The following is a 23,737-nucleotide window of genomic DNA, read 5'->3' as shown; positions in this document are numbered from 1 at the left end:
ATGTACCCATATAAAGATGTAGATAGATTGCACAAGTGATAGATTGTAAGCTACTGCATTTGTATGAACTAAAATCCTTCTTTTTGTGTAATCTGATATTAATCCCGGGTCTTGCTGATACCGAGTATCTATAATACTAGTCTCGTCTTTCCAATATTGCGTGCTTGTATAACTTCTTGATAACAACCTCCTTGTCTTACTAAAATAATAATATAATATATACGTAGATTAAATCCGTAGATTTAATACCCTCTGAGATTGGAATAATTCCAAAACTCCGGTTATAAAATAAATAATTAAAACTCCAATCCGATTCATAAATATCGTGAGACTTTGCTAAGTCAGTGATATCTCGAAATAATATACAACTCAAGATTATACTGAATCCACATCTTATAATAACCGGATTTAAAATCTAAGTGATGCAATAATTAACTATTGCACTACCAGATTTAAATATAAAATGCGGGTCATTACAGTCAATATGAGATGATACTCAGATGACATATGATTAGTTAAATTATTTCTTATCCGCCAAATTTAAAGAATTTGAACAAATTTAATACTCTCTTCGTCCCCCAAACATATTCCTAAGAGAGGATGACACGAGTTTTAATAAAAGTTAGTTATTTATTTGATAAGTGGAGAATGTGTCCCACAAAAAGTGAAATTATAAGAGTGATAGTTAGTGAAAGTGGAGAACGAGTCCCACAAAAAGTGAAATTGTAAGAATAATAATTAGTGAAATTGTTTCCAAAAATAGGTTAGGAAGATGTTTTGGGGAAGAACCAAAATAGAAAAAAAAAATAAAATAAAATAAAATGTTTGAGGGATGAAGAGAGTAAATATTATCGATATACGATTAACAGCAGATGCGACACATCAATCGTACATCATATCATACTTTAAACTTACATGTTTTTTTCTTCTAAAATCTTCAATCCCAACATCAACTTTTTATAAACTTAATCAAATGAATATTTATATAAAAATGTATATTTCTATTATCACAAGCAACATTTAATTGGCGAAAGTGATTAAAATTAATATTATTTTAAATATTGTATTACTAATTTAATTTGATCATATCAAATTAATTAAAGAAATAATTAATATATAAACTATTTCATATGCTATAGTAATAAAAATAATATAAAATAATTATAAATGATGACATAAAATAATTCCCGTCCAATTTCGACGGGTTAGACGCTAGTTAATGTTATTTTATTTGATAATCTATTATTTTAAAAAATCTATTAATTCATTACTTTTATTAGATTATTTATTGAATGAATATATTTATCTATAAGCCTTATCAATAGCTATAGATATATATCACATAAATTAAGTGTAATATCTAATGAATTATATTCTTATAAATATATAATATGTAAAATAATTTTAAAATAAGATATGTAATATGGATAAAATAGGCAATCCACAAGTTGTGCATTAGGATGACTTAGGCTCTTTTCTATTATGTGTTAGGATTGTGTTTCATGACAAAACTAATTTTGCAGTTTCTCGCTGTGGCTCAGAATAAGTTAAAATGTATAATATATTAAATTACACAACCTTAAATAGAAATAGAAGATACCGGCTACTTAAATAGTTTCAGGCAATGAATGTACAAATATTAACATATATATAGTATCATACTATATGAAACAAGAACACATTCTCAAACCCAAACATCCTTTCATATTAATAATAACATGACAATGTATACTTACCCGAGTTTGCAGAGTGTGTGCTGTGTGTGCGTGGCGAAGAAGAAGGAGAAAATAAAATAGTAGACGTCAAATGGAATATGGTTAGGTTATATGTGATAATTCTCATTATAGATATTTATTGAATAGTTTATTTACATTTATATGTACGACTAACACATATAAAATATTTAAAAGATCAAGAATTTATTAATACTTAAATTGGGGCAATATGAAAATTATAACAAAAAAATATTTCATATAATCTTAAGTAGACGAAAATAAGAACAAAAAAAATAATAAAAAAAAATAAATTATTTCTAAAAATAGTAAGGTGATTTTGGCGGAAAAATATAACTTACTATTTATTAGAAATAGGATTTTATCATATTTTCTGTTTTAACTAACTAAGCTCAGATTAGTTAGGATTAGCTGCAGCTGATGTGGCTTTTGGTTAGCTATAGTAACCGCTTTGTAACTTAATCACAACATGTAATCATTGCCTATAAATAAGAGCTATACTGGAATGAAGAATTTGATTTTTCCCTTCATAAAATTACACTCCAGCTCATAATTCAATATGGTATCGAGCCTCTAAATTTTTCTCTCGATCCACAAAACTCTTGCTTCCGCTCTTCTCTCTCTCTCAAATTGCTCTAAAATTGGATCGCAACAATTATAGTTTCTGGAAATTTCAAGTGCTTGCTACTGCTCGAGCCTATGGTTTTGAAGATCTACTGCTTCAAAACAATCCTCCTCCTCAATTTCTGGAATCCCCATCCACAGATGCAAATCGCACTCCAAATTCAAATCCAGACTACATCGCCTGGTTGCGGCGAGATCAGTTCATGTTTAGCTGGTTACTCTCCTCCATCACTCCGCAAATGATGGCCTACATTGGTCGCTGCACTACTGCGGCTCAAATCTGGAGCGCTTTTGAGACTGTGTTTCATTCACAGTCCAAGGCTCGTGCAATGCAACTGAGAAGTCAGCTGCAAATTCTAAAGAAAGGAGCTGCTACTGTTGATGAATACATTCTAAAATTCCGAGAAATCTCGGATCAATTGTTCAATATAGGTCAACCTATATCTGAATCTGATCTTATCTCTTATATTCTTCAAGGATTAGGATCGGAATTTGAAAGCATCAGCGTTTTTCTCTCTTCTCGTGCTGATGAACTTACTATTCATGAAGTGCAATTTGCACTTCAAACTCATGAGCTACGGTTACAAAATCAGGCATCAGCTCTCACTGCTACTGTAAATCACACTCTTCAACCACAGGCAAATGTGGTGTATCAGCAGAATTTTGGTAATCGTGGTGGACGTTCTGGCAGAGGTTCTAGCAACCGTGGAAGGGGAGGAGGTAGGTTTTCATCCAACAATAAACTGATTTGCCAACTCTGTGGCAAAACTAATCATGTAGCATACAAATGCTACAAACGGTTCGATGTGAGCTTCACTGGACCTGAGTCCACTCCACCTTCAAATCCTCAAACTCAAGTTCATACTGCCTCTATTGAATCTGCTTCTAACAACTTCTTGCAGCAAACTAACTCTTCTCAGGTTGCTAGATCTCAATCCACTCAAACTTCTCCCTCTGCTTTCACTATAGCTTCAGCCACTCCACAATCAACTGCTGAATGGTACTTGGATTCAGGAGCCTCTGCTCATGTTACTCCTGATCTGAGTAATCTTCAAAGCCAAACTCCTTATCATGGATCTGAAACCATCACAGTAGGTAATGGATCTAAACTTCCTATCACACGTGTTGGTTCTACTCTCTTACCCTGCACTATCTCTTCAAAAACTCTGTCTCTTAATAACATCCTGTTTGTTCCACACATTACAAAAAGTCTTCTTAGCATCTCTCAGTTTACTTCTGATAATCAAGTTTATCTTGAATTTCACTCTGATTCTTGTTTTGTTAAGGACAATATCACTCACCAAACACTACTGGAAGGCAGGCTTAAGCAAGGACTCTATCATTTGGACTTTACAAAGCTCTCTCTCCCAATCAAATCTTCAGTCCACTCCAACTGCCTCATAGCTCAACAAACCTCTGATGTAAGCCTATGGCATGCTAGATTAGGACACCCTTGTAATAGTGTACTTAGTACTGCTCTTAAGGCTCTCAACATGACTGTAAAATCTTCTCTATCTAGTTTTTGTGATGCATGTGCACTAGGCAAAATTCATGCCACTAGCTTTCCATCAGTAGCAATAAAAACCACAGCACCTTTTCAATTGATCCATTCAGATGTTTGGGGCCCGAGTTCAACTCTTTCAATTGATGGATACAAGTATTATGTCCATTTTTTAGATGACTATACAAGGTTTACATGGATTTTTCCTTTAACACAAAAGTCTGAGGTCTTCTCTATTTTTCAGAAATTTCACTTGTTTGTTGAAAGGCAGTTTAACACAAAACTTAAAGCTGTGCAATCTGACTGGGGGGGCGAGTATCGACCTCTTAAACCTTACCTTGATAATCTAGGCATTGTTTTTAGGCATCCTTGCCCACATACACATCCACAAAATGGGCGGGCAGAAAGAAAACATAGGCACATAGCAGAACTTGGACTAACTCTCTTAGCTAAAGCATCACTTCCACATAAGTTTTGGTGGGATGCATTCACCACAGCTGTATACTTAATAAACAGACTACCTACACCCTCTCTAAATAACTCCACTCCCTATAAGTCTCTATTTCATCATAATCCAGATTACACTATGCTTAAAGTATTTGGCTGTAGCTGTTTTCCCTACCTCAGGCCCTACAACATCTCCAAACTTCAATTTAGGTCATCAAAATGTCTTTTCTTAGGCTATAGTCCTATGCACAAAGGGTATAGATGTCTTCATCCTTCAGGTCGCATATATATTGCTCAATCTGTACTGTTCAATGAATCAGAGTTTCCTTATGCTTCCTGCTTTCAGACCAATGATACTCTCACTGATACCTCCACCTCTTTACCCACTCCATCATATACTTATCCCTCTGTACCTCTACCTGTTCCATTACCAATAAGTCAACACTCATCCAGCTCATCTTCCTCGTCCTCTGCCCAAGCTTCTACTCAAGATCCAAATTCACCTCTTATTCAAAACTCATCACCAAACCAGTCCAGTACTTCTTCTTCTACTCACTCACCTCACATACATTCCCAATCATCTTCCCAATCATCTATTCATCACTCTCCAGTTCCCACTCCATCTCCATCTCCTCCACCAGTTCAAAATACTCACAAAATGGCCACACGCTCAAAATGTGGTATATTCAAACCAAAAATCTATCTCGCAACCTCTAGTTTATCTCCTACTGAGATTTTTTCTTCCACATATTCATCTTGCTCGGGCTCCAGTGACTCACACACACCATCTTCTACAACGTTCACTGAACCTATCTCTGACTCTGAAGCTCTTGCTAACCCTCTGTGGTACAAAGCCATGGCTGCTGAAATAGAGGCTATTAAACTCAAGGATACTTGGGATATAATCCCACCATCTGCTGATGTGAATCCGATTGATTGTAAATGGGTATATCGGGTAAAACTTCATGCGGATGATACTCTTGACAAGCTAAAAGCTCGGCTTGTAGCCAAAGGTTTTCAACAACTTGCAGGTTTGGATTTCTTGGAAACTTTTAGCCCGGTTGTAAAGCCTGTGTCCGTAAGGCTCTTATTTTCTTTGGCTGCGGCATTTCAGTGGGATGTGCAACATATTGACATAAATAATGCCTTTCTAAATGGTTTTTTAGACAGGCCGGTTTACATGAAGCAACCTCCTGGCTTCGAAGATGCCACACATCCTGATTGGATCTGCAAGTTAAAGAAATCTCTATATGGTCTCAAACAAGCACCAAGGGCCTGGTATGAAAGGCTGAAAAATCATCTGCTAAGGTTTGGTTTTCAATACTCTACGTCAGATCACTCCTTTTTCTACTTAAGGAAAGCAGGCAAGTTACTTCTTGTACTTGTGTATGTGGACGATATTCTTATCACTGGTGAAGACAGTGATCTTGTCAAGAGTTTTATCACAACCTTATCTCATGAATTTGCTCTTAAGACACTTGGCAGTGTGAATTTCTTCCTGGGCATTGAGGTGAAAAAGAAAGATGGTGTTTTTTATCTATCACAGGCCAAGTACATTCGTGATCTTCTTGTCAAGACAAATCTCATGGATAGCAAGCCGCAACTTTCTCCCTGTGATACTGGTACAAAGCTCCACCAAAATGATAGTGAATTGTTTGCTTATCCCACGCTCTACCGCAGCACCATTGGGGCTTTGCAATACTTAACCATTACTAGGCCTGATATCTCGTTTATGGTGAACAAGTTAAGCCAGTTTTTGCAGGCTCCTACCGACCTCCAATGGAAAGCCTGCAAGAGGCTCTTGCGCTATCTAAAGGGTACACTTCACCACTCCCTCAAGTTCACTTCTTCTCCTTATCTTCAACTGTGTGCCTACTCGGATGCTGATTGGGCTGGTTCGATTGATGATCGGAAATCAACTGGAGGGTACTTTGTGTTTCTGGGATCTAACTTGTTATCTTGGAGCTCCAAGAAACAAAGCGTGGTCTCTAGAAGTTCCACAGAGGCTGAGTATAGATCATTGGCTGATACTTCAATGGAGCTTGTTTGGATTAAATCACTTCTTGCTGAGATTGCTTATACTCTTCCTCAACCTCCAATCATTTGGTGTGATAACCGCAGTGCCACTGCTATGGCATCTAACCCTGTACTCCATCGAGATTCGAGATCGATGCGCATTTTGTGCGTGATAAAGTTCTTAAACAAGAACTCGAAGTTCGTCATGTTGGAGCAGAGGATCAGCTTGCAGATATCCTAACCAAGCCTGTTTCAGCTGTTCATTTTCGCAACATCTGCAGTCACTTACCCTTTGAGCAAGGATAGTCTAGTTCCAGCGGGGGTTGTATTAGAAATAGGATTTTATCATATTTTCTGTTTTAACTAACTAAGCTCAGATTAGTTAGGATTAGCTGCAGCTGATGTGGCTTTTGGTTAGCTATAGTAACCGCTTTGTAACTTAATCACAACATGTAATCATTGCTCTATAAATAAGAGCTATACTGGAATGAAGAATTTGATTTTTCCCTTCATAAAATTACACTCCAGCTCATAATTCATTACTATTTATGTAAGTGGTTGAGATTATATATCTATGAAGAAGTAACTATATTTCGTTCTGAATAAATCAATAAATTTACCGAATAAATCACGCGACCGCACGAATAGTTATTTTACTGAATAAACACGTACATTTTTCGTTCATGCGCTCGCGTGATTTATTCAGTAAATGTATTGAGTTATTCAGCCTTCGTTGTTTCCTTCTACATTTAGCATATAGGTTTAGGAATTACTCTAGACAAGTTGTAAATATTCAAATTGTTATATAATTTTTTTTTCAAAATTTGGGGCTGCATATACGTCAGTCAATTATATTCAATAATGAGCTTTTCAAAATGGAAAAACGTGTATTAGAGTGTCTAGAAAATCAAGTTGTGGAATAGCTTGTAGTTTGGGTTGGAAAATGAATTTTATGTAATGGGGCTGTAATAGCTAGTCACTACCTGAGTAGACTTCTAAGTCCAAGTCAATTCAATTATTAATATACTCCACCTAAGTATAAGAATATGGAGTATCAAGGAAGAAGGTATCATATCCTCACAAATAATAAAAATGATGGATTTTGGGATAAGTAGTCGCATTTTGATCATGGCCATAGTGTTGATGATAGCAGCAGAAGCAAGCAGGAGCAGAGAGATGCAGGCATTGATGAAATTTGGGTGGCCTCGTCATGATATCAACTCCACAACTCATCACTGCAATTTGACTGGCATTACTTGTGATGATGCTGCTCATGTTGTGGCGATGAGCCTCCAAGTTTGCTCTTATCCTACTATTCCTCTTAGTTTAAACCATTTTGATGTGTTTGCTTTTCCACATCTCACTAGAATTCATCTCACCTCATATTGTCTCAAAGGAACCATCCCACCACAGATAGGTTACCTCTCCAATCTAACTTATCTCAATTTGTCTGACAATCCTCTAAATAGTGAATTGCCTGTGTCACTTGCAAATCTCACTGAATTGCTGATACTTGACATTTCTGATATTGGGCCTTATGGCATTTATGGTGTCATTCCGCCTGAGATAGGAAGCTTATCAAAACTAACTCATCTCGATTTGTCACACAATGGACTCTACAGTGATCTGCCTCTCTCACTTGCAAATCTCACTAACTTACATGTGCTTGACCTTTCTTTTAATGGAATTCTCGGTGCCATTCCGCCAGAGATCGGCAACTTATCCAAACTAACTCATCTCAATTTGTCACACAATGGACTCAGCACTGATCTGCCTCTCTCACTTGCAAATCTCACTAACTTACATGTGCTTGACCTTTCTTATAACAGAATTGTCGGTGCCATTCCACCAGAGATAGGAAGCTTACCTAATCTAACTCATCTCGATTTGTCAAATAATGGACTCTACAGTCATCTGCCTCTCTCATTTGCAAATCTCACTAACTTACATGTGCTTGACCTTTCTTACAACGGAATTGTCGGTGCCATTCCGCCTGAGATAGGAAGCTTATCCAATCTAACTCATCTCGATTTGTCACACAATGGACTCTTCAATGATATGCCTCTCTCACTTGCATATCTCACTAACTTACATGTGCTTGACCTTTCGTATAACGGAATTGTCGGTGCCATTCCGCCTGCGATAGGAAACTTATCCAAACTAACTCATCTTGATTTTTCCTACAATCAATTAGAAGGTCAAATTCCACAAGACATCTGGCGTAAATTTCCAATGGAATCGTTCTTTGGAAATTCAGAGTTACATTTTCCAAATGAATCTGAGATGGTGGAAGCCAAACCTCTTCGAAATAATGTTATTGCTGTGGTGGTGTTTTTGTTTTCATCAGGTTTGATTCTAACCTTTTCCTTAAGAAGGAAAGCAGCCTCTGCAGTCACACCTCATGATGACCAGAGACACGGAGACATATTCAAGATATGGAACTTCGACGGAAACATCGCCCATCAAGACATCATCCAAGCAACAGCAGACTTCGATTTCGGGTACTGCATCGGAACTGGAGCTTACGGGAGCGTCTACAGAGCTCAACTGCCAACTGGAAAAGTCGTTGCTGTCAAAAAGCTTCACAGATTCGAAGGTGAGAACCCTAGTTACGACATGTGTTTCAGGAATGAAGCAAGGGTTCTCTCTGAGATACGCCATCGCCATATTGTCAAGCTTTTCGGTTATTGCCTGCACAGACGGAGCATGTTCCTCATCTACGACTACATGGAAAGAGGAAGCCTGTTCAGTGTGTTGAAGGACGAGAGCGAAGCCGTGGAGTTAGATTGGAAGAAGAGGGTGAATGTGGTGAAGGGCATTGCAAATGCACTATCTTACATGCATCACGATTGCAGCCCACCTATCCTCCATAGAGACATTTCGAGCAGCAACATACTGTTGAATTCACAGTTTGAAGGTTGTTTATCTGATTTCGGAACAGCTAGATTGTTGGATCCAGACTCATCCAATCGGACTCTACTAGTCGGAACTAGCGGCTATATCGCGCCAGGTATCCATAAGCACAGCTTGGATGAATTAATACACATTTTCCCCCCATCAATTTTCATGATAGATATGTTTGCTGCTTGCAGAACTAGCCTTTACCATGGTGGTTACAGAGAAATGCGATGTGTACAGCTTCGGAGTTCTGGCACTGGAAATCGTGTATGGGGACCACCCAGGGGATTTCGTATCCTCCATGACCACGATGAAGGGATCATCCTCATCCGCACCGTTTGCTCGAAACTTGATGGTGCAACAACTCCTGGACAAGAGACTAGCATCTCCAGATGAATATTAATAACATGACAATATATATTCTTCCAGGGAAATTGTTGGAGTTGTGAAAATAGCTCTCAAATGCGTAAGTTCTGATCCGAAATCGCGGCCGTCTATGAAGGAGGTGTCTCAGGAACTCGCTGCGAACCCACCACGCTTGTCGATGCCCTTTCGCTCCATGTCAGTGTTGCAGCTAATGCATTCAGATTGAGCTCACAACTGCTTTTTTCTTGTAATGGTAGTGGGAGGCATCTTGTCTTTGTCTTCAACTTTTCTCCATTGTCCTTGTTTACTTTTAGGTTATGGATTTGAGTTTTGAATGACTTCAAAGGACCTGGTTTTGAGCCACTTGAATGTATAATATATTAAATTACACAATTGACCTTAAATAGAAATAGAAGATCCCGGCTACTTAAATAGTTTCAGGGCAATGAATGTACAAATATTAACATTTATATAGTATCATACTATATGAAACAAGAACACATTCTCAAACCCAAACATCCTTTCATCTATACCTATTATAAAAGAGCCTTGTTTTACAAAATTTGATTTGCCTATTATGTCCCTACTTTTTAATTTATTTTAAGGGTAATAATGTAATATCATTTTATTATTATTACTATTGTTATTATTATTATTATTATTATTATTAGAAGAAGAAGAAGACTAATCATAATTCTTTGTATCTTAAGCGATATATATACACTATATATATTATTATATTATACATATTGTATACTAATTGAACTCTAAATATGATTGGAATGATCACTCTTTTTTTCCTAATCCTATTTGTTTCTCTTCGCACGCCTACACTCAAGAAAAATCCCATATTAATTGTTTCTCTCACCATCCAAGACTGCCGAAGAACGCATCTCAACAATTTGAAGACTGCCGAAGAACGCATCTCTGCCATCCTCAGCCGCAAGCCCCTGCCGGAATCCTCCGACGACCGAGAGCCCCTCCAACAACAGTATGCATATTTTGCTCGTGTTTTTGTTTATCTCTCTCGAACGCGCATATTTTCCCAAAAGATGCGTATTTGTTAGAATATTTATTGTGTTTAAGTTGAAGCTTTGTTTAGGTCTCGGACAATAGAGTTGTTTCATATTTTACTTGGGACATCATTAGAGATCCATATATTATAGCGTTATGACACAGTGTTAAAAAATACATCCAGGTAAAATTGACGGACCTAAACTAAATAATTATGCATTGAGTCGTCATATAATTTTATAGTGTATTTTAATATAGTTCTTAATATACTTGTTCCTCGTCCTCTTCTTTAATCGAACAAGTCTTTGTGAAATAAATGCAATGTAAAGAGAAGAAAGCATTACAAAGTTAGACAATTATAAATTTATAGCGTTATTTGCATATTACTTGAAGATTTCATAATTTTTTTAATTGCAGAAATTATGTTGTCGATCAATTCAACACAACCACTAAGAACTTGAGATTGTTTTGAGGTTTTGAATGAGCGATGGATGATCTTAGCTCAAATTATGCCTATGTTGGTTGCTATTGATGTCATTCTGCCTTAGCTATAGGCTTATTTGTTGTTATACTATAGTTTTTTGGTGCTTTCTCTACGATTTTGTAGTACTTGCTGTGATAGTTTTGCTTCACACACGCTCTTGTTATATATTTGGTAATATAAAGCTGATGTTATTTCTTACATGTCAAGTTCTGTTAGGATCATAAAAGGTACTTGGTTGAACGTGAGTTCGAAGCACTAAGTGAACGTGTAGCCGGAAAGAGAAAGGGATTTAGGAAAGTTTCTTGCATCAATGCTACATTGCCGATGTCATGGCTGATGCGTGTCTCCAAAGACTTGTGTGCTGCTTGTAAAGTAAGCACCACCCTTCTTTGCTTGTGTTAGAGCTGGGAGATGGATATTCTTTGGTTTGGTTTGTTTTACAAAATTTGATTTGCCATTTTTGTCCTTATTTTTAAATCTATTTTAAGGGTAACAATGTATATCATATTACTAATATTATCCTAACCACAAACATACAAGAATTTCGTTCCTATGATAATTCTAAATTAGTTTGAACTCTTTCAAATCACTCACTATTTATATATAGATGATAACTTTCAAACCAAATATATCCAAAAAAAACATATATAAACGCATTAAGCATTAAGGGAAATATAAGTTGGTAATATAATAATATAACATAATAGTATTGTTACCCGTTCGTGCAAATAATATTAGTAAAATTAAATCACATAGAAATTTCAATTATATAAATATATAAAAGTTGCACATCAATGTATAAAGGATTTTTTTTTATTAAATTGCGATTTTATTAAAAGGAAAAGAAAAACCTAAAACCCTTGAAAGCACACGAAAAGCAGACTAAGGGCCGAGCCTCATTAAAACCTTTCCATGGAAAACCCAATGGGAAAAACCAGGAGAGGAAAAAGAGTACCCGTCTAAGACAAACCAACAGGGCCAGAAGAGCGGAAAGGAAAGTTTCTGGAACTCCGGCCTAACCATCATCCCAAAACGATCCCGGCTCCAGCTGGCCAAAACCAAAACGAAAAGAAAGAAACCCAGCAAGACGATGTCCGGTAAAACGCCATCGCCAGAAACAAACAACGAGAAAAAATAAAGAAACAACAACTCGAGAAACGAAACATCAAACAAACCCAACAAGCAACAAAGAAGCAGGACATGGGCCGGTAAGACGCCGTCGCCCACGTCCCAAACATCAATGTATAAAGGATAATTGTCAATTAAAATGATTGATCTAAATAATTTGCAAATTTGACTAAGTATTAATGAATTCTTGAACTGATTTTCTACCGTCTTAATTTAAGTTCTAATTCTTTTAATTTCTTACTAAAATTTTATCTATCATCTATTAGATATTATTTGTATGTTATACATTATACATTATACATTAATATATATTAAAAGTGTGGAATATAGATCACATTAAATTAGTACACAAAAAGAAAAAAATAATTTAACCATCAAAATAAAGATTTGAATAAGTTAACAAAAGTAAGCTAATTATCATCATAATATCATTCCAAACTCAGATAAAATAATACAGTATATATAATTAATTGGATCTTGAATATTAGCACTTTGATATTGTTTTAATATCATATTTTAATTTATATACTATAGATAATAGATGTTATCATGACCACTTGCAGTATCCAATTATTCTTAAAATATGAAACAGGGTCAGATTTGTATTTAAAAATCTTTTAGAATTTGGATTAATTTTTTATTTCAGTTAACTATCTCAATATTATTTATTGTGTTCAGGATTATTTTTTTCCAATTTATGTTGGGAATAAGCTAACCATATACTCCGTAGTTCTTATTATAAAAAGAATACCATTATCTTTTATACATTAATTAATACATTAATTAAGAACAGAGGATTGACATGGACATAACTACCATTAAGATATATGAAAATGTGTACGATTTGTATATTTCACTTTGTTAATATTTTGCTTCACTAAATTAAGTAATTAAATTTAGATAAAGCTTAATTTCACAAACTTTATTATCCTTAATGATTTCATTGAATATTGGGAACGACCTTAAGTTATATCAAAATATTTTCACTCTGTGTGTTGGCCAAGCGGTAAGGGGTTATATGCCCAAGGCCAAAGGTCTTGGGTTCGACGCGGCCTGTTTTTCTTTATTTAATATTGTAAGTTCATCAAAAAAAAAAAAAAAAAGATAATTTCCACTCATTCTATGCCTATGAGATGAACTGAAAAATAAGTATATATGGATGACTATTATGATATTACTCAAAACTCAATCTATGATGGCTTTAACTAATAATTGTACATTTCTTATGTAATCATGTATTTTGGTCCAATCTCAAGTCCATTAATATTTTTTAAACTTTAAATTTCCTAAATTAATTCATTGGTTTGACAAAATCTTTTGTGTGGAGTTATACATTCATTTTTAACCTTTATACTTAAGTATTTCTGAATAATTATAAGCTCTTGGATGATTCGTTTTGAAGATTTATTACATATGTGTAATGGATTTAGTGAGTATGAATAAGTAGGAGTTTTCTAAATTTTACATTCAGGAGGTCCTTGCTACCTGATAGCTTCACCAAGTTACAGGAATATATATGCATAACATTTGTTAGGAATAAGACAATTCATAAAAATATTCATGACAGTGGTTGGAAAGAAGACATTTATGCATAGTTCTACTTCTAAGGGTGCGTTCTTTTTGTAAATTTATCATGGGAAAAGGAGGGATAAACAAAATTTTATCCTTTAAATCATTCCTTTCTTTTACCTCATTTCCTACAAAATAGAATTTGACCCTTACTCATTCCTCATTTTCACTACAAAGAAGAGATGATATTATCACACTAAAAATGGAGGGATAATATTATCCCTCCTTTGTAGTGAGGGATAATATTATCCCTCCTTTGTAGTGAAAATGAAGAATAAGTAAGAGTCAAATTCTATTTTGTAGGAAATGAGGGAAAAGAACGGAATGATTTAAATGGTGAAATTTTGTTTATCCCTCATGATTTTCCCATAATAAATTTACAACCAAGGGGAACGTCCCCTAATAGTGTAAGAGGGTGTTTACTAATAAGGAATAGCCTGATATATAAAAAATATAGATTAATTCATTGTTCATTAAGATGGATTGGAGCTTTGGGATATCTCCCAAGGTTTTTGATAATTAATTTCTATAGTTTGAGCTAATTTGCTTTATTCTTATCCAATTGAAAGGTGTAAGATTGGAGAAATCCTAATAATGAGGATAAATAAATATACTTAATCGTGTATATTATCAATATGAAAAGTAATTAATGTTCTTGATAATATATTATACTTTTATTCACATAATTTTTTAAGGTAGACTAACATTAGTTCATTATTTTGTGACTTCATGAAATATTATCAAGATAAGTCATGACAATTAATTAATTTTGTACATGTAGCTAGATTTTCTTGAGTTGTTTTCTATTCAATAGATGCTTTTATGCCCTGAAACTCAAATTTGAAGATTACCCCAAGAGATCTTTAGAAAACTCAACATTATATATGCTATCCATCAATTGAAATTTATCTTTCACATATAACAGGATCTACCGTAAGTTATTATTGTTGTAATTTCTTTAGATGATTCTTGTCATAAATATTTGGGTTAAAGCGTAATAACAAAGGTCTTAGAGATGAAAGTAGGAAAACCAAAAAAGCAAGAAAAAAAAAACCTATTCTTTTACAGTGGGATGGAAAAAAGCTTCACATAAGACAAAAGTTGAAAATAAATTTGACAAAAAGGACCAGTTGTTGTGGAACTCATGTTAAGCAAAATAATTGATATTAATTTTAATATTTGCATAGTTTCATCTTGGTGGATAGACCGGTGTAAGATACTTAAGATTTGACATGTGATATGAGAATAGAATGATATCATGTGTCTAAAATACATAGTGTCAAAAATAAAATTATTTAGGTTTAAGCATGAGACTTAGTCAAGAGCTTTAGGACACAACCAATGTAAATGTGGAAATGAGTTAGAATACAATCAGAAGAATCTAATGTTAATTAAAAGGCGTACAAAGGTATTCTCTCTAATTTTAGAGATTTTACTACATTATTGATTATGTTTACTTACAAAAAGACGTTTAGGTCTATACTGCATTTGAGTGGAAAGTAATGAATAACAATCTACAAGAGAATCAAGAATTGAATTCTAAAAAAGACTTTCCTAATAACATTACTCCTCTTCACTTCTGAAGAAGGAACGACATATAATTAATGAACTCTCTTTTTGGATGATATGCAACTATAATAATTGGAGCTAGCCATAATAACAATCAGCTTTATGATTTAGAAATTTTTTAAAGAATTAGTAGGGCTATATAACATGAGAGCAATGTGTCTTTGGTTATTCTAATCTTTCTCAAGCATATTAGTTATTATAATGACTATCATATAATTTTGAGGGTCCTAATTGTACATATATTAACTTTTGTTTCATTTTTTTTATACTTTCTTATACGTACTTGCAAATATTTATTAAAATTAATTATTAACAATTAATAGTGTTATCATTTTTTTTCAAATATATTACTATTTAGATGTTAAATAAGAGATTATACGTGCAACGCACGTAATCTCAGCTAGTATTAATAAAATGACAATATATATAACTTACCCGAGTTTCTTCTACGGCTCGACGACGATTTTCCCGGTGGCGTGGCCATCGATGCTCTTCGTCCAAGCGTCGCCGGCCTTGCTCAGAGGGGTTCTCGAGTCGATGACCGTCTTGAGCTTCCCTTGTCTCACTAAATCAACAAGATACTGCAGGTTCTCGCCCTTGGGGATGAGGTGAGGAGTACTATTGGCACCAGCTGCTTCTTAGAGAATGTGAGTTTCTTCACAGCAAAAGTGAGCATCGAGCTGACGCCGGGGGTGACGTCGATCACCTTCCCGTTCGAGCTCAGGTTCGGCTCGAAGACGGACCAAGGGATGGGCGGCGCGCAGTGAACCACGGCGTCGTACTTCTTGCCCGAGGGGCTCGTGAGAGCGGCTCCCTCCGGGGTCTTGTAGTCGAGGACCTCGTCTGCTCCAAGGCTCTTCATTAGGTCGATGTTGCGGGCGCCACAGGTGGCTGTCACGTGCGCGTTCCCTAGCTTCGCCAGCTGGACGGCGTAATGGCCGACGCCACCCGAGGCGGCTGTGATAAGAATGTTCTTCTGGGCCCCACTTCCGTCGAGTTTAAGCCCGGCCGACTGCGTGAGAGCCTGGTGAGCTGTAAGGCCTGCTACGGGAAGCCCTGCGCCTTCAGCGGCTGATACTTCGGGAGGCCTCTGAACTGCGTGGTCATGCTAGCACAGGCATCGCTGTCGAGAGCGAGGCCCGAGCTCACCATTTGCTGTATAAGCACACCGGCTTCTGATATCCTCCCGGCTCCGGTCAGGCCCGTGATCAGAAAGCCGGATGCATCAGAAGGGTCGCCACCGCAGTCTGTGATTCTGCGTAGAAGCAGCCACGCGTGGCTGATCCCGATTTCCATAAACAGCAAGTGAGAGGGTTTATGTTCATCACCACCAAACTCCCCTGCTCCATCACAATCTGCAGCTTCAAGCGCGAGAATCCCAGCAAGCAACGCGGTGTAGGTCTGGTTGCTTGGTCGACAGCCCTCCTCGAACATTGTCCGAACGAGCTCAAAAGCACGGTCCAAACGCCTAGCTGCAACGTATGACTTGACAAGCAAACCATATGTAACTGCATTTGGCGATACTCCAGCCCTAGACATTTCAACCACAAGATTCTCCGCGCCCTCAAACTCCCCACGCTGGCAAAGGCCGTTGATGGCTGTCGTGTACGTGTAGACGTTTGGGGGGCAGCCGGCCTCCTTCATACGTTCCAACATCACCAAGCAAGCAGCCGTGTCACCTGCTCGACAGAGCCCATCAACCAACAACGTATAAGTGACAACGGATGGAACTGAACCGTGCTTCAACATCTTCCCCAACATAGCATCTCCTTCAACCAGCTTACCTTCTCTGTCAAGAACATCAAGAAATCTATACTAATAGAAAAAGAGCGAATGACAATTTAAGGGACAACTTGTGGATTGCCTATTTTACCCCTAAAATATAAATTTGTTAGTATATATTAATAATTATCAAGCTCGCGATTTTTCAATTAATTTTGACTTCTTTCTTTTTTTTCCTTTTTAAAGAGAATGACATTGAGTGAATTAAGGGATATAATATAATTATCTTATCAACCTCACGATTTTTCAATTCATTGACTTCTTTCTTTTTTTTCTTTTTTAAAGAGAATGACATTGAGTGAATTAAGGGATATAATATAATTATCTTAATTAAGGGATATAATATACTTATCTATGGAAGAAGTTCACTCTAATTCCGTATATATTTATATATATCAAAATCTTTATCTTATGTACTAACTAAACTAAACTCTAAATATAAATAAAAATTAATTAAAGTTCTAATTCTTCTCCAACTCAATCAATTATCTCCTCACAACTAACTCAAAGCCATCCTTCCGCACCATCGCATACAACCTCGCCGCCGCTGTGAGCCTCCGGTCCGCCGCGCTTCACCGTTGCTCTTAGTCTTTTTTCCGGTCGCCGCCTCCCCTCTTCGAAGGCCGGTTGAGGTTAGTTTTGATTCTCGCTTCGTCTGTTAATAAGCTTGCTATCTCAAATTTTGTGCGCCACTATGGAGGTAATAAATTGGAACTTCCTCCCACGGTGGACGTAACAGTGTTTTCTTATAGTAAAGTGTATCTATTTATTCGTCGTTTGCGTATTATGAGAAAAGGAATAAATAATACTAATAATATGGAAAGATCTGTGATTATGAAGTACAGCGGCACTTCTTGGTTACAAGACAACCCACACAGTCCCTTAGGTGGATGCGACATGAATCCTTTGCTTCTAATGTCAACTACTGAAAGACACATATGAAAGTTTTGTGGTCCTTTTAATTTGGAAATTTTAACTTTTTTTCTGAAAAATGTTATAATTTTCATCCAAGTTCAAAGTGGATATGTATCAGTGCAATGATTGATCTTGGTGATAAACTCTGATCTCGGATTCATCTGATCTATGCAGGTATATATACGATCCTTGAATTCTTTTGTTTGATATCTTGATATTTTTTGTTGTTAAGATGGCCGGATTATGCGGCAACTTTATAAATTGGAGTAGTTACAGTGCGAAAGATTAAAAAAAAAACCTTTTTTTCTTGCTAATCTGAATATATTTGTGGGATGAATATGTTAGCTAGGCATGGAAAATTGTGTTCCTGGGTGCATGTGAAATGAATTTTGATCGTGTATTTGTTAATCCATAAAGAAAGAAGTTCAATTAAGTTTTGACGAGTTAAAAATTTTAGTAGGCCACTAAGTTAGGGCGGGTTGCAAAATTAGGCCATTTTTTTTCGGGCTTGCAAATTTAGGCCATTTATTTTCAATTTCGGCGCCCGTGAGCCACATTTGAGCCCGAACGGACTATTTTGCACGTGAGACGTGCGTGACTTTACAGGTGGAGCCCGAACGCTGATTTGGAATTCTATTTCATTATTTTATTTATCCTATTTACACACATGTAAAATTAAATTCTAAAATAATATATAATTTAAAAACACTTGCAAATTAGAATGAAGAACCCTATTACCCCAAATTAAAACCTATTCAACGTCCTATCCAGCGTCAATGTCTTACAAGGGTGAAGATAATTCATCGCCAGAAAATGTATGCGGGAGAATAGCGCGGGTTCGAACATCGTGGATCGACGTAAATCCAGGGAGAAGATACCTGGTTTGCCCAAAATCTGTAAGTTGTTTGTGAACTTGGGTTTTCAATTTTTGGTCGATTTTGCTCAATTTTTGGTCATGCTCGGATATTATCAGTCAACCGCAGAGAGTCATGTTCTTCTTCCAGCGAGTCTTCCTACTCTTCCCTTTCTTTAGAGTCGAGCTACTTCTTCCCTAGCCTAGTACTGATCCTGCTATGTTTTTGCCTTGTTTTTATAGACAAATCCGATGTGCCGTCGATCAAAGACAATTATTCCAGGATTACTACGAAGCTTAGGTTGAGAAGATCAAAGCTAGCAACAGAAAATTGAAGATAATACTAGCGATTTTGTGTTGATGATCTGTGGTGTTTTAATGTGTTATTGAAATTGCAAGCAAATAGTGTTGTATTGAATAAAAGTTTGTCCCTGAGGTTGTCTTCTTTCAATCTTCACTGTGTTGTAATGAGTTTGAATATGTAAGAATGCTTAATTTTGAGCTAGGAACTCAAGGATTCATTCAATGGACATATGCATTTAATTTGATTGTTCTGATGCATTTTTTCTTTCAAGCAACAACTTCTAATGAGAGATCATATTTGTTGCAGTTTGCTGGAGTATATAAAAAATCGAGTCTTTAACTCATGAGGAAATCTTGGATAAAAAAAAAAATTAAGGGAATCATTGTAATGGCAAATTTGTGTGCAATTTCATAATGATTAGTTTTCTTCATCACCTGCATTACTTATGATAAGTCCTAGTATTTTGGTGAAAGTTGATAAATTAAAGCTAATTCCATTAACTCAAATGATATCAGTGCTCCTATAAAAGCTTATTCTATTCTCAAATATATATATATTAGTGTTATATATATATATGTGTGTATCATTACCGTTCAAATCAGCGTGTTATGTATATATAACTCAAATGATATCAATGCTCCTATAAGACTAACAGAGGTGCAGCAAATTATATATCAGTACTTACTTCATATAAACACAAACTCATACACTCATATATACTATGACCATAACAGATTAGAATATAATTCTAGCAAAGAAATACTATTAAAACCATTATTTTTTCTGATTTTGATAAGATGCGATCCAGGACAACCAATCAGCTCAAAAGCATAATCTTTCAAAAACTAATCAAAGACTACATTAGACTATAACAGCCATCAAAAGCATAATCTGTCAAAAACACAATCTTTCAAAAACTAATCTATGATGACATAAGACTATAACAGCCATCAAAAACATAATCTGTCAAAAACACAAGCACTCAGTCTTCATCACTAACAAACTTCATCAAAAAACCAAATCCTCCATCGGTTACTTGCTCCTGTTATGAATGTCAGCCAAACTCTGAAACTTCTTCTGACTTTCCAAAATGAATTGGCCTTGTCTCAGTTGACTAAGCATTGAAGGCCCAGGAACTTTGGCAGTTTGAGTAGGAATTTGTGTTACTGCTCCAAACATGCCACTCTCAGAAAGAATCTGTGATTCTTGAATAGGTATTTCATATTCTTGAATAGGCATTTCAGATTGTAGTTGTGGTTGTGTATTTCCACTTGGACTACACACCTATAAAATATGACAAAAACTTTCTCAATAAGTTATGCAAGTACATGGAAGTTCAGTGAATAGTTCTTTAAGCATTAGTGTATATACCTGGTGCCTTCCACATGTGACTGAGTTGTGCCCTTCACCACCACACTTCCTGCACTTTATAGTGCTTTGTCTTCTCCTTAATTTGGTTTTCTTTAAATTCACTTCATCTGCTTCTTTTCTCCTGCCCATATGACCTCTTCCTCTTTTCATCAGTGGCGGCAAAGGTGGTATGAATATGCTATCCTCCCACAATTGTTTGCCATTGATTCCAAAGATCGTGGCTGCATAAATCTTCTTAAATGTTGCTACTGTGTAATACTCATGAACAAAATCATCCCTATTTTTTTTCTGATGATTTATAGCACATATAGCATGCTTGCAAGGAATGCCACTCAAACCCCACATCCTACAACTGTAAAACACCATGAACAAGAAACAAATAAGCATAATAATAAAAACATGGTTATGATCAACATAACTGCCTCCATCATGATTACCTGCAACTCCACAGATTCAAATCTACAAGAAATTGACCTCCATCATGGCACTTGATTTGATAATGTGTGTTATCTCCCTTGATTGGGATACAGTCTCTCACTTTTGCAGCATTTTTCTCTAGAATTCTCTTGATTCTAGGGCAAAGTCTTCCATTCCACTTTAGTTCAGCCAAATCCCTATGCCTTTGAAACCGCACCATCAACCATTCTCTCATCCATTCTAGCATTGTTATGATAGGCATCTCCCTAGCTTCTAATATTGTGGAATTAAAAACCTCGCAAACATTATTTAAAATATTTTCGTATTTTTCGTATTTTTTTATCTCTACCCACCGTAGATGATATTTCGAAACACTGAAATACGATGCGACGATGATCTACGGGCTGATTTCTCAAGTTTTCTGACGAAGAATGAACAATTGATTCGTGTAGTGAGGTTTCTCAAGTTTCTGAGGTTTTCGCTTGGTGATTGATGTGTATTTTGTAAATGTGTTAAAATATTAAGGGTTTCTTAAACGTGGAATGCAAAACGTCAATTCATTTGAGTATTTTTTTGGTGTTTTTAATTTATGTTTTTAAATTATATATTATTTTAGAATTTAATTTTACATGTGTGTAAATAGGATAAATAAAATAATGAAATAGAATTCCAAATCAGCGTTCGGGCTCCACCTGTAAAGTCACGCACGTCTCACGTGCAAAATAGTCCGTTCGGGCTCAAATGTGGCTCACGGGCGCCGAAATTGAAAATAAATGGCCTAAATTTGCAAGCCCGAAAAAAAATGGCCTAATTTTGCAACCCGCCCTAACTTAGTGGCCTACTAAAATTTTTAACTCAGTTTTGACAAGGAGAATCTTGAAATAAGAAATGGTGTCCAAGGAGATCCTTTTTTTTCTCACGAGAATCATATATTTTGCTCCGAACATAGAAATGTTTGTAAAATTTGGAACACTGGACCTTTTATGAGCAACTTAGAGCTCAAAGAATTGGTTAGTACATTTCATGATGGATGCGACATTTAATTATTTATTGTTATCGCGTTACAAAATAAATATTTATTTACATGCAGGATTTTGAAATTTATATACTAATTATGAGCATGAAAGTTACATTGCGCAAAACAAGCTCATCTTCATGTATATATATTAATTGTCTATATTATAATCACTACATATCACACAACATGAGCACAAATCAAAATATTTTTTTTAATTAATATATTTATATTTATATATTGCAGCTAATGAGGTATATAGACAAAGAAGAAATCTACAAAAGCAAAAGAAACGTAAACGAAATGCAAGTGATTTGAATTGTAAGTATTACATTCTTTTAAGATAAAAATACGTTTAATACGTTATGATAAACTATTATTTTTTATTTATTTATATTATTTATCCATTTAGGTTCATTGCTACATGAATTGAAAAAGGTGTCTGATTGCATTCATTGTGGTGCCCTGTGATAATGGAAAAATTAAACTTGCATTCTCTGAAGTTCCTCCCGAGTTGGATGAATTGTTTACAACTCAATCACAAGAAGCTATTAGTTTAAGAAGGAATATTCAGGCTTATAATAGTATATTCCCCATTACTTCGTTCGGAGTAAAATTGGATAAAGAACTTGCATCTGCAAGACGGGGAGTTTATTCTTTTCGAGCAAAAGGAATGGTTTATCATGATCTTCCTGGATTGATCCCACAATATACATCTCCTACGTTTTTTTAACTATACATTTATGACATACAAAGTGAGGTTGAGAACAGACTTAACATAATGCAAAATCAAATTTTGCCAGAAGCAGTTGTAAAGATGCTTATGGGAATTTTAGAGATCAACCCGTATGCAAAAAAATTTTGAAGATTGAAAGATTATCTTTCAATGGACAATGTCCAACTTCATATTTCCAAAGATATCAACTTAGATCAACAGGTATATAATTCTCCACATGCAGATGAAGTTGCAGCTATATGGGTTGAGGGAATTAATGAAAATATCCCATTGGAGCGTGATATTGTAGTTCATGCTCATTCCGGTGATAGACATAGAATAAAGCATTATTATGGATGTTATGATCCATTGCAATATCCATTTCTTTTTCCAATGGGCGAAACGGGTTGGCATCAAAACATTAAAAAAATTGATCCAACGTCTTCAGTTCGTAGCACAAATTCTGTTTCTATTTCTACTTTATTAGCAAAACCATAACTGCAGACGATATTATCTCTAACGAAGAAGAAGGTATGTCTTTTAACTTTTTACATTTTTATAATGTTTATAAATTGATTTTAATAATTTGATAAATTATAGTATTAAACTTTTGGATTTAAGAGTGTGTAAAATATAAAAATATACTTTGAAGTCTTCCTGCTCTTACCACTAACTATTGGTACATGGATGACCTAAATCCATAAAGTGTTGATTTGTATTTAGAGTGTTTAGGTGATAATGAGTACATTTAATTAATTAAATTTATAAACGCAATTTGAATGGAAAATCTTTTGGTTGTTAATTGGTTTGAGATTCTTTTATATAATTAAGGAATTGTTAACACAATTATTTATTTTGCATATAGTTATACTTTATTTATTTCACTAATCACTATAATATAACTTTTATTATTTTTATGTTGTATTTTTCTATATTTATAGGTATTAGAAGAGAAAACGTTAAGAATGTATCGTGGAGATAATATATTTGTTATAAGATACAGATTAGAAATTCAA

General features: G+C 35.4%; 1 protein-coding gene, 2 long non-coding RNA genes and 2 pseudogenes across 3 annotated transcripts; 3 read left to right on the top strand and 2 right to left on the bottom strand.

The window, feature by feature from the left end:
* Positions 1 to 1,606: 1,606 nt before the first annotated feature.
* Positions 1,607 to 17,098, bottom strand: LOC130998818 (chloroplast envelope quinone oxidoreductase homolog; annotated as a pseudogene).
* Positions 7,245 to 9,637, top strand: LOC130998819 (MDIS1-interacting receptor like kinase 2-like; annotated as a pseudogene).
* A 64-nt stretch (positions 17,099 to 17,162) lies between the features above and the next one.
* LOC130999500 (uncharacterized) lies at positions 17,163 to 23,737 on the top strand. The gene is made up of 3 exons (XR_009093531.1): positions 17,163 to 17,763; positions 18,221 to 18,479; positions 21,851 to 23,737. It is a non-coding gene; the product is annotated as an uncharacterized LOC130999500 (long non-coding RNA).
* LOC130999499 (uncharacterized) lies at positions 18,776 to 19,453 on the top strand. The gene is made up of 2 exons (XR_009093530.1): positions 18,776 to 18,942; positions 19,143 to 19,453. It is a non-coding gene; the product is annotated as an uncharacterized LOC130999499 (long non-coding RNA).
* On the bottom strand, positions 20,105 to 20,923 carry LOC130999494 (uncharacterized). Its single transcript, XM_057925034.1, has 2 exons — positions 20,575 to 20,923; positions 20,105 to 20,487 (listed from the first exon to the last, which is right to left on the bottom strand). Exons 1-2 carry the CDS (start codon positions 20,917 to 20,919, stop codon positions 20,236 to 20,238), a joined length of 597 nt encoding a protein of 198 aa, XP_057781017.1. The 5' UTR covers positions 20,920 to 20,923; the 3' UTR covers positions 20,105 to 20,235.

The sequence above is a fragment of the Salvia miltiorrhiza genome, chromosome 8 (assembly GCF_028751815.1).
Source record: "Salvia miltiorrhiza cultivar Shanhuang (shh) chromosome 8, IMPLAD_Smil_shh, whole genome shotgun sequence".
NCBI classification, from domain to species: Eukaryota; Viridiplantae; Streptophyta; class Magnoliopsida; order Lamiales; family Lamiaceae; genus Salvia; species Salvia miltiorrhiza.
The sequence above is the reverse complement of the archived record's forward strand: the minus strand, read 5'-3'. Positions and strand labels throughout refer to the sequence as shown.

Bases quoted from the DNA above. Each gene is read 5' to 3' on its own strand.
- LOC130999494 (XM_057925034.1), bottom strand. From the start codon at position 20,919: ATGTGGGGTTTGAGTGGCATTCCTTGCAAGCATGCTATATGTGCTATA. The intron at 20,488-20,574 runs GTATATACACTA...CATATTTTATAG, and splicing joins TCACATGTGGAAGGCACCAG to GTGTGTAGTCCAAGTGGAAA.